This window comes from Phoxinus phoxinus (genome assembly GCF_949152265.1).
Source record: "Phoxinus phoxinus genome assembly, chromosome: 19".
Lineage (NCBI taxonomy): Eukaryota > Metazoa > Chordata > Actinopteri > Cypriniformes > Leuciscidae > Phoxinus > Phoxinus phoxinus.
Genome location: NC_136894.1, coordinates 27,812,523 through 27,825,140, shown reverse-complemented (window position 1 = coordinate 27,825,140; position 12,618 = coordinate 27,812,523). Strand labels below are relative to the sequence as shown.

General features: G+C 37.9%; 1 protein-coding gene across 2 annotated transcripts in view; it reads left to right on the top strand.

The window, feature by feature from the left end:
- The window catches only part of trappc9 (trafficking protein particle complex subunit 9), a 181,541-nt gene that overhangs the window by 92,990 nt on the left and 75,933 nt on the right, over positions 1–12,618 (top strand). For both annotated transcript variants that reach the window (XM_079589902.1, XM_079589901.1), the window contains one exon: positions 7,141–7,283. In XM_079589902.1, coding sequence (XP_079446028.1) covers positions 7,141–7,283 — 143 coding nt within the window. The remainder of the gene's footprint in view (positions 1–7,140; positions 7,284–12,618) is intronic.

The following is a 12,618-nucleotide window of genomic DNA, read 5'->3' as shown; positions in this document are numbered from 1 at the left end:
ATCGTTATGAGCAATAGTACTAGTGATACTTGTCTTAAACACTTGCAGCATTATATTTTAGCAGTGAAAACATCAATTGTATGTGATAAAATACTGTAAGTTTCCGAGTTCAAAAAATGCTTTCTACTTCAAAAAGAACATTTACTGATGCCAAGCTATTCTGAAACTCTCTGGTGAATTTATGATTTATGGTTGGTTGTCGCATGGTGCTATGTTGCTCATTTCACCTGTAAATTGAGTGTTTCCTGAAACAAAACTTTTTTCTTAGTCAGACTCATAGAAAGGGAGGAAAATACTGTTTTTGGTTCAGAAACTAAAGGGAACAAAAAAAAAATTGCTTAAAAAAAAAGCATTTTAACATGCACTCAAATTTCTATTTTTAGCCAACCAGGAGACAGAAAGTTTAAGACAGACGTTAAACGAACACTAAAAGTGGCAGGTCTGAAAATAAACAGTGAAACTCTGTCGATACTCTGAACGCACCATCTGCGTCTCCATGGAAACGTTAGCAACACTGCACAGCGCTGGAGTGTGTGTTTGTGTATGTGTGTGTCGCTTAAAACGCACATGATTTTATTTAGGACTAGTTTTGTGGGTTCGTGTGTTAGAAAACACACACACAAAGTTGTCTATTTGTGTGTGTATATTTGTTTGTTCCAACTTTACGTGCCCACAGTGGCACAAAGAATACAATCGTATCTTAGCAACAGGCAAACTTGGCATTTTGGGAGTTTCAGATGGGTGGCATCAACCATCAAGAAACAAAACACACACACACACACGCACACACACACACACACACACACACACACACACACACACACACACACACACACACACACACACACACACACACACACACACACACACACACACACACACCTAGCTGTCTGAATGAAGACATGCCATAGACATCTAAATAGTTGTAATTACCACAGACTAACCTACACCTACTGTATCTCTCCTCAGAGTTGTGACTGGTTAGGACTCTTGTGTGTGTTTCTTTTTTCTGCAGTTTTGAGAATTGTGAGATAGACAGACAGACAGACAGACAGACAGACAGACAGATAGATAGATAGATAGATAGATAGATAGATAGATAGATAGATAGATAGATAGATAGATAGATAGATAGATACTGTAGGTGATTGTGGCTTTGAGCATATCTTTATGCTGTATGCATCTCAGTCCATGTGTGTAATCTGGCCAACCGGACCGAATAGCCTTCCATATGCACACACACACACACACACACACACACACACGATTTGATTGATGGCTCAGTCTGGCTTGTTTGTATTTTACGTGTGTGTGTGTGTGTGTGTGTGTGTGTGTGTGTTTTGCATGAACAGCTGGTTTATTGGCTGTCATTGTGTCAGTGTGTGTAGGACAGCTGACTGTCACTGAGAGAGTGAGGTATGAATGTGCTCTGTTTGCATCATCACTATTATTATTGCTCATTCCTAGGGCTAACATTTGAAACCCTATCAACTAACCCTAATGCCCATCACTGAACTGAACTGAACCGATAGTTGCTAATAGACGCTTAGACTTTTGCTTCAGACTTTATTCAGAATGCCACTTTGTGTTGGTGATGATACTTTTTTTTTTCTTTAAAGAAATGTAAACTTTTATTCAGCAAAGAGGCAATTGATCAAAAGTGACTTGATGTGTGAGTTAGTGCCAATACAATTGAATATTCATATTTCTTGTTGCTAATAATAAGCATGTGGCAGTGCATGTCATGATTGTGAAACTCACAATTTCACCACTTTCTGGTGCTGTTTTACACATATAGTTAATTATTTTCTGCTATATTATATTCTGGATATACTCTCCATGAAGTTGTCACTCAACTACAGCCTCTCGCGTGATTCGCTGCATCCCTTCACTCCTCGTTTGCATAAAGTTAACCTTTTCTTGCAGCACTGAACACGACCACATCGCATCACTATCAGGCATTGGTGGTGTTGTTAGAAATGACCAGTGATCCCGCGTGTGTGTTTGTGTGTGTCAGGGGGAACATGATGCCATAGAGATCTGCTTTTACAACATAAAGGTCACTAGAGGCCAGTGCTGATAAACACATCTGATAACCTGCTGTTATCAGGATCAGGACCACACGTACATACACACCTCTTGTTCAGACTATCTGAGAAATAGACCATAAAAACACTGAAATTATCAGGATAATTCACATCCTTTCCATCTTTCATACACATATTACATAAATAGAATAGCTTAGCATGACTAGAGATGAAAAGTAAGCAGTATTTTAGACCAATGTTAAAAAAAAATTGCTGATAATTTACTCATCCCGTTGTCATCCAAGATATCCATGTCTTTCTTTCTTCAGTCGAAAATAAATTAAAAATGTTCTACACAGAATGGACAATGGCAACCAACTATCCCAATGTTCAAAAGAAGGTTCAAATGTCCATCTCAGTGCAGCTTCAAAGTCTCTACATGATCTCAGGTTCTTATCCAGCGAAACGATCGGTCATTTTCTAATAAAATAAAAATGTATGTACTTTTTAACCACAATAGTTCGTCTTGTGCTGGTCTACGACGCGCCACACATTACGTCATCATGTTGGAAAGGTCACGGAATTTTTTTAAAATAATAATACAAATAAATATGTCGGACGAATTTGAAGTTGGAGGAGAAAATGAGATAGAGTTTTTCGCCCTTCCCTACTTTTTTGAACCGGAGTACACAGACAAATAACTTAGACAGATGACGTGAACATGACCTTTCCAACGTGATGACGTAATGTGTGGCGCGTCGCAGACCAGCACAAGACGAACAATTGTGGTTAAAAAAGTATATTCATATTTTTTTAGAAAATGACCGATCGTTTTGCTAGATAAGAACCTTATTTCTCGACTGGGATCGTGTTGAGACTTTAAAGCTGCATTAAGACGGACATTTGAACATTGGGATAGATGGTTGCCATTGAAGTCCATTCTGTGTAGAAAAAGCCTGGAATGTTTTCCTCAAAAACCTTAATTACTTTTCGACTGAAGAAAGAAAGACATGGATATCTTGGATGACATCGGGGTGAGTAAATTATCAGCAAAACATTTTTTGAAAGTGAACTAATCCTTTAATGTCAAGTTTAGACTTTGAAACGAGGGTTTGATGCTTCTACACCATTTTTGTTCCTCTGTTATTTCCCTCTGATTTTTGGAATAAGTTAAGGGTAGGGGTAGGGGTAGGGGTAGGGATAGGGATAGGTTTAGGTTTAGGGGTTAGGGTTAGGGTTAGGTTTAGGGTTAGGGGTAGGGATAGGTTTAGGGGTAGGGGTAGGGGTAGGGTTAGGGTTAGAATTGTTTTTGGAAGGAAGGTTGTTCCAGGATCAACAAAACACGTTGATGTTATAGTGTTGGTGTGCCACCAGGAACAGGGTTGGGAAAGACTGAGATTGAGATGGATATGACACTAAGACAGAGACTGACAGGTATTTCAGCACAGCGCTGGATCTTTCGCTTATTTAAACACTTCCTGAAACATTTGAGTATTGGTCTTTTGGTTCGGTGCACGTGCACCAAACGAATGCAGTGTTGTTTTGACCACTGCGGGTGTGGAACATAGTTTTAAATTCAGAGTTCCCCCCAGGATGGGACAATATTGCTTATATCAGTATACTTAGATGTTGCAAACACATCTGAAAAATACACTTGAGATGTGCTTTATGTTAAACTAAATCATAAACATGGCTTGCTCTACTGTCAGATGCGTGTGTTATTTAATGCGTGCGCACAATTTATATCTTACGGTTGTGTTTTTCTTTAAGTTGACCATCTAAACCTCCCAAAGTCCTTCTCCTGATTTACACTTGTTTTGTAGAGCCAGATTAATTGACCATCAATCCATACTGCAGCTTATTCTGATAAAGAGCTGCACACTTAGACAGGACGAGTCCGTTTGATTGACATGTAGCAACCAGTTCTTTTTTAAAAACATTTTGAGAATATTCAGAATTTTATCATATGAAACTGATGACATCACAATAAAATGGCCTGGACTAGTTCTCTACCCCACTCCCTGCTCTCTGATACAGTCTATTAACTCTTTAATGTTCCTGTTTATCTCAATTTAGTTCCGTTTCAATTTAGTGATGATTTATTGGGAAGGCTTCGACTGTTGAGACTCTCTCTCTCTCTCTCTGGCTCTCTATGGTAATGGTCTGTCAGGAGCGTCAGTGTGAGGATGTAAATGAAAATGTCAGAGATCTTTATGAAGTGTATTGGATTTCACATCCTCCTCTTGTAAGCCTAAATAACTGTTAGGACATGAGTGAGGGGCAGCAGACACTTCAGAAGGGTTAAACCAACCTTATTTCTCCCGGTTAATATTCTAGCGGTGGCGCAGTGAAATCACTGCCGTCTGAAAGCTTATGACGCTCTGAGGAGATTCTGAGATGGTCACCTTCACGCTTCCTACTGGAGCTCTGAGCAGATTCATCCAGTTCATCCTGTGTGTTGTGTTTATAAACACTCAATACATCCAAGAACTGAGTCTGCCTTCATTCATTTGTATGTTTGTTCATTATTCTCCGTTTATATATAGATCTGTTTTCCATTCATTCTTTTTAAATCCTTTTCGTTCGTTCGTTCGTTCGTTCGTTCGTTTGTTCGTTCGTTCGTTCATTCATTCATTCATTCATTCATTCTACTCATTTGTTTATTCATTCATGTATGTGCTTGTTCATTCATGCATTTTTTTTCATTAAGCAATTTTTCATTCATTTTTCATTTGCGTCTTTGTTTAGTAATTTGTTGATTGATTTTATGATTTATAACATTATAAACTAGTTTCTTTCAATATTCGCTTTGCTTCAGAAGGCCTTTATTAACCCTCATGGAGTCGTATGGATTACTTTTATGATGGATGGATGCTCTTTTTTGGACTTCAAAATCTCAGGTACCATTACTCCCATTATAAAGCTGGGAAGAGCGAGGATATTTTTAATATACTGTAACTCCGATTGCGTTTGTCATTTACACCTAGGATGGCTTAAGGGTGAACTAACCCTTTAATTCATTTGTTTTCTTCATTTGTTCGTTCATTGTTTATTTCTTAATTATTACCTTAATTTTTTTTGTACATTAGTTTGTTCATTTGTGCATGAATTAGTACATTACTTTAATTATTTTATGAAATCAGTCATTAATTTATTGGTTTGTTCATTTATTAATTTTTTTGTTCATTTGTTAATATTTAATTAGTTCCCGGTTTCTTCATTCACTTGTTCTTTTGTTTGTTAGCTTGTTCGTTAATTTGTACATTTATTCATGTGAATCATTATATTATTAATTCATTCCTTTGGTTCATTAATTTATTGATCCCTTCATTAGTTCATTCAGCGCCTGTATAGATGCTATTGGGTAATCAGGCTTTTCAATTCACTGTGTCAGCACATCTCTCTCTCTCTCTCTCTCTCTCTCTCTCTCTCTCTCTCTCTCTCTCTCTCTCTCTTATGGTTTGTGCTATCTTTAGCTCTCTGTGTGATTGAAATAGCTTCTCTCTGGAGGCCCGCGGCTCTCAGCAAACACACACACACACAGTGAGTAGAGAGCAGCGATCGAGCGGGGTGAGGTTTCACACAACAGGAGGGTGAATGTGAATCACTCCAGTGGGCCCTGCTGGAAAACCCTACAAACCCAAATACACACACACACTCGCTGGTCTTTTTCTCTTGCTAGAAAGCATCACATATCCTGTTTTTCTGCGCTCTGGGAGCCAGAGGTCTGTGCAGGGCGCATGAGGCGGGAGGCTGTCAGAATAATGAGGCCAATAACATCTGTCTTCCCTCTATATCTCTCTCTTTCTATCTGTGTCTTCTGTTCCTCCTCTTCCTGTGGTTTCATCGCCTCCTCATCCTCTCAACCTCAGAAGTGATGGAAAAAGAAAAATAGTTTCTTTCTCAAAAAAAAAAAAAGTCTTTGTGACGTTTGAGATTTTGGCAAGATGCTTACAAGGTTTGAAGAGTTTTGTTTGAGACACTCATATTGTATGTTTATTGCGTTTTGCCCTTCAGAGAGTAAGATTTCAAAAGTACGTGCTCCTAAAGCTCACATAAAATGAGCATGTATGTCTGCCTTACTTCAGATGGTCTGTTTTACAGGGTTGTTCTTTGTCGGAATAATAAAGCAGCATTTGAAGTCTGACGGTTCAGCAGTATGAAAGCAGTTTTCTGTTTTGATGGTTTTTGCGCACCGATTCCACTTCTGAACTCCATTTGTGTGATGAGACGGCACTCTATTTTTTAAACCGTTTGCTCTGGTGAGGTCTGGTACAAGACGAGGCAAGATGAGTGACGCCGATGATGGAATTTTAAAAGGTTTTGTTGCTTTTTAAGCAGGAAATGCACTTTAACCATTCAAATAATGTTTACATGAGGCTCTTCCTTTTAAGTAGATTACAGAGATTGCAAAGATGGGAAAAATGGGAAAGTTTGTTCTTGAAGAATCCACAGTTCTGACAAAATACAGCAATGCAGAGAAGGCCAAGATCTCACACACACACACACACACACACACACTGACTCAGCTTGTCCTCTTTCTGCATTCAGGTTCCTCTGCTTTTTCATCCTATTTTTAATCTTTTGTACTCCTTTATTTTCTGCTAATATTTATCTTTCTAGTCATCTCCTTTTATACCTGCAATGAAAATGAATTGAAATGAAAAATTGTCATGATTTATTCACCCTTGTGCCGTTCCAAACCCGTAGATGACTTTTATTCCGTGGAACATAAACTATGAATTTTAGAGCTGCTTTTTACAATACAACTAAAGCAGAAGTGACCAGTGACTTATAAGCTCCGCAAAAGACAAGACAACCACCATTAAAGTACCATCACTGTATTTCACATTTTCTTTTGAAGTCATAATGTCGTATAATGTGGGTCTCTCATGAACGGACTACCGGTACATATACGGTGTTTTCATGTTATTCGTGAGGAGTTTGGAATGACGTGAGATGCGAGTAAACAATGCATTTTAATTTTTAGGTGAACAGGTCCTTTAATGTTGTTCCTGTTAAGGCCATCTCTCTTCAGTTGTGAATGAATTGGTCTGTGCTTGAGATCCATGGTTCAGATCTGTTTCTGTTATTGTGTGTTTTCTCTCTGTAGACGCTGGAGGCGGTGTTGACCTTTAAGTACAGCGGAGGAGCCGGTCAGGTGGAGGGCTACTACCGCGAGCTCAGTCTGGGGGTCAGAGTGGATGTTGAACCTTCAGTTTTCTTCACACGAGTCAGCACTTTACCTGCCACCAGGTATCAAACACTACATTAACTTTACACTCCATAGGCAGGCCTGTGCGTACGACACATCTTAAACAGACCATATTTAGTCCAGTTATGTCGTTATTCAGGGTTTCTTGGTCAAAAATAAGTGTGTGTGTGTCTGTGTGTCCTAGTAAACCCTACAAAATATTCAATATTCAAAATCCTTGTTCTTGTGGGGACATTTTTTGGTCCCCATGAGGAAAAGCTTATAAATCACACCAAGTGTTTGTTTGTTTTTTAAATGTAAAAATGCAGAAAGGTTTGTGTGATGGGTAGGTTTAGGGGTAGGGTTAGTGTAAGCGGGGAGATTATACAGTATCTACAATATAAAAGTCATTATGTCTATGGAAAGTCCCCATAAAACATGAAAAACCATTGTGTGTGTGAATGGGATTGTGAATTTTCCCCTGGCTTTTTATTTTGAGTTCGACATCGGAGAGTGTCTCTGGTGTAAGCCTGGGAGTTTTACTGGCTAGCAATAACAGTGCTGTTGTTTTTAGTGTAAAGTCTTTAAGAGAGGTAATAAAATGTGATGCATTTCTGAGGATGCGTGGGCTTTGATCACCTTTTGGGAGATATTAGTACATAAAAACATACATTATCTCAGTTGAAATATGATCGTTCTGAACTGGTTAAAGACATAAGATATTGTGGTTGTGTTGTCAAACAGCATAAGAGCACTACGAAGCCTCACCGCACATCTTTTAGCATGCGGTACTACTGTAAACATAACATACAGTAAATACACACTGTTCTGTGTTGTCAGTGAGTGCTCAGTTGCATTATTAAGGGTGGAGTCTTGTCTGCCGAATGAATGGAGCCGGATAAGGGCTTTTTGAAGAAGCCACTGCACTGGTGAACCCGAACGCTAATGTTTGGTGTGACACAGCAGAGGTGGAATGAATGACTGCTGCTGTCTCTGTCGGCTGAGAGAGAGAGACAGATGGAGATGGATGGAGAGAGACTGATCACACCTTAGTAATGACCACTTGAAGTGACTCATTAGCTGTAATAATATCTGCTGTCTCAGTCATCTAGATCATCTATTATTCCTGTCGGATGGATCGGCTACACACACACACGCACTCGCTGTGTTTTGCGGAGCGTTTCTTAGTCTGGAGTCTGAGCAGCGCTGGGGAGTAACTAGCTGACCGTAGTGATTCTGCTTACTGTCTTTATCAGTAGTTCAGCTGTTTTCATGATGGTCTAGTTCATCCAGTAACAAGCTTTATTTTCCACATACATTGAATGTCACTCAAATCATTTTGGGAGATCTCATTCATTTTAGCGAGTCAACTTTGTTCAGATGATGCATTTTGAAAAACTGTTTAAAAAAAAAAAGTAATAATTCATTCATTCAGATTCATTTGAATCATAACTTAGTCGTGTCTCGTTCTCTGTTTGCTAAATAAACATTGTGATAACATATATAATAGCTAAATATGGCTTTTTAATCATTGTTAGTAATGTAAATTATTATTATATTTATTTTATTAAAGCTGCAGTCCGTCGTTTTTCCTCTTTGTCGCCATCTCTGTTCGAAATCTGCAATTGCAGTTATTCGCGGAATTATTAACTGTGCGTGGGTAGTAAATCGGCATGAAACAGCGCGGATGAACACAATGTATTGAGGCTGCCGCGTCGCTGTGGATATTGTACTTTCATCAGCAATCTCAGAGTATACTTTTTGAAAGTGTCAACATTAGAATTTTCATCGGAAAATGTCATCTGAACAAGTAAGTAACATTCACTTTTGTTCTGACCAAATTCGGGGGGTGGGGGGAAGCATTGCAGTAGGGTACCATGCTGATCAAATCTAACGATTGCTTATATCACGTCAAAACGTGAAAAATATATTTTTTCTGTAGCCAATCTGAAGTCCGAAGTCTTTGTGTTTTACAACTGGTGAATCTCCAGTTGCCCCTGGTGATTGTCGCTTTAAACTTTCGGGATCCGCCATACCAAGTGCTAAGCTAAATCTCCACCATCATCCACACACGCTATAATAGCCGACTAGCCGAGACTCCTTCTCTATGTGTACAGAAGTGACGTAATGACGCAAAGACATGCTCGAAATTCCCGCGGAAATCCACCAGTACCACTGGAATTAAAATCATTATTACAAGCTTACCGTTTTGAATCGAGGTAAGGCAAGCAGATAGTTTTGAACACTGGCTGGTTACGTTTTTTTTCCAAAATGTCTTTTTTGATATTTTTAAACACAAAAAAGTGCCGGACTGCAGCTTTAATTATATTTAGTTTAAATGTATTAAAATTCCAGATTTGTAATTATTATTATTTGTAGTATGTTTTTTTATATTTTATGTTCCAAATTCAAATATAATATAGTTATAGTAATATTTTAATTTATGGTTAATTTTATTATTTATTGTCATTCTTTTGATTCAGTAAAATAAATGAACCTTTCTTGTTTTTTTCATTTATGCATATTTAAATTGTAGGTTTCAGTTGCTCTTTGTGAGTCGTTATGACATTATTTGTATAGCTTTATTCATTAATTATGAGCTTCACTGTTGTTAGTAGCTTACATGGAACTGAACTGCTTAAAAGTGTCTTGAGTGTCATGTGAAGGTGAGCTGCTGAATACTGTACAGCTTCCTCAGCACTGTTCTGGACCTCCGTGGCAAACGGGCTTCATTCTGAACTTTATTTGTTCAAGCGATGGCTGTAAACCTCAAATTATGATTAGCTAATTCTTTCACACGAGGCCAAGAAAGTTTAATTTGGCAAACTGGGTTCTGGCCAAAAACAACAGCATCTGTGGCAAGCCGTTTTATCTTCAAATGTTCCCAGCGTTACTCGTCGTAATTGCATTTTTACTCGTAAGAATTCAATTAGAGAGCTCTACAATTCAATTCTTACTAGTAACGATTATTATTAAAGAGCTCTCTAATTCTAACTAGTAAAAATGCAATTACGACGAGTAACGCTGGGAACATTTGAAGCAAAGTTGGCTTGCCATACAGCATTTGTATTCACAGCGCATAGAAACGGAAAATCCTGCTTGTGCTGAATGGGTGTGAAATATTCAACAGTCGGTTGGTCGACATGTTTCTGTGTTTCTCTTCAGGCGTTCTAAGAATAGCAGCACCAAATGCAAATACATCCCTACGAGGACAAAAGGGTTTATAAAAGGAGTGTGTAATGTCTTAATGCATGTCTAAAACTGCCAACATGTGTTGTAGGGTTAAGGTTAGACTATATGAATAATTTTGAACCCTAGAATATATATATATATATATATATAATATATATATATATATTAATGGCAAATTTTTATTAGCCATTAAAAGTAACTGTAGTATATACTAATCCAACTAAATCAATAATATTATATATAGTTTATATATATATATATATATAATTTTTTTTTTAATTTTAATACATATTTGTAATATTTTGTCAAATTTAAATATTAAAAATATAATATTAGTAATTATAGTAATATTTTAATTCAGTAATAATGATTATCATTTTTATTTATTTATTTAACATATTTTTTATTTTGTTACTCCCACTTGTGTTCTGTAGCCTCTCGTGGATTATAAACATTTACATTAAACAGTTTTCTTTTTACCTTTAAGAATGCATTATTTATTTCATTATACTCTTTAAGAGAGTAACCATAAATACATATTAAAATGGTAAATGTGCCTATAATTATTCATCAAAACATTGAATATAGCACAATATGGATTTATGAATTCTTTCCATAATGCATTATGCAGAGGCTTTATAGGAGCGGGACACATTTACACACGTCCGCACTCAGACACTAATGTCCACAGCATCTTGAAGGATCCACTCGAGCGCTGTGCTGTTCTTCAGCTCAGCAGCTCTGAGAAGATGAAATAATGTTGCTGAGATCAAAATCTTCTAGACATTTCTGTGCGGCGGGTCCAGACAAATGGCCCATCGTCTGCTCTGAATAATGAGTAGAGATCGGTCACACACCACACATCTGACGAATACTCACGCACTGCCTCGGTTATTTCTCTTTAAAGCTTCTTAAAGATGCTTTCCTAACACATAAAGTGGTCCGTGACTAATGTCTGTGTCTCTAACTCACACCTCTAATGTGTGGACAGATGTACAGTGTGTGCGTTCGACCAAATACTGTAAATTCAACAGGGTGCTGTAAAAAGCAACAGTTTAATTACTAAACTCAGACACCATTAACACACGCCCACAACACACACTTCACAATCGCTCTTAGATGCACTTAACACGATAATAATAATACAGGAAGCCCATTAAATGAAAAACAACCTGTCATAAAAAAAAAAAAGCTTCCATCTCTTCTGTGGTGTGAGCGGATGTTGTGAGACGAGGAACTCCGGAGGGAAGAAAGCATTCAAATGCCAGAAGGATTGTTTGGGTTCAATACAGCTTACACTCAACTTAAAACACATTTATTCACTTATAATGGAAGTCTATAGGAGTCTATTCAGGATGATTCAAAGCAGAAATGTGCTGCTTATATATAGCAACACCAAAGTCAGACGTTATATTCCTAGGGAATGCATGAAATAATAAAATGTACATGTTGAATGAAGCACAAGTCAGTAAGTAATGCATAATAAAATGTAAATGTCACATTTTGTATTTTGACATGGTAATGACTGCATGGATATAACTTTACACAGTCAGTGTTAGACAGTGGTTCTCTGACATTAGTTTCATGTTGACAGGTATAATTTTGCCGTGGCTATAGTATTGAAACGTGCGGTATTTTAAAATGTTTTACAGTGTCTTTCTCCACTGACTTCTTCTGTAAGTGCATGATTATTTGTACAGCACTTTTCACAATCCATGTTGACTTAAAAGTGAGTAAATGGGGTCAATTTCACGGGACTCGTTGTGTTTAACTCGAAGCTTTCCTCAGTGGTTTCCAGGCGGTGACGTCATTGGGCTCGTTCAGCTTCTGCTCACACGTCGAGAGAGATTGATGGAGAGAGAGAATGAGGGATGCTCGTGTTGAGTAAGCATTGGTTGGCACTCGCTCTCAGTTCCTCTCTGCTATTTAAAACTTGGCAGCATCTCTTGTGATGATTCATTCTCTACTGATCACTGTAAGAAACGAGAGAGAGAGTGACACACTGTGTGTCTTGACTGCTCTGCTTGTGCGCTGACACACACCGGCCATCATATCATTCAAGATCTCTGCTATATATACACACTCGGCTCACTGGGGTTTAAAGGCACCATTACATGGCGAACTGGCCTTTTCTTGCAATAACAGTTTGAAATAACAGTCTGATGCACTGTATTTGATGTACTAATCCTTAAATGTGCATATGCG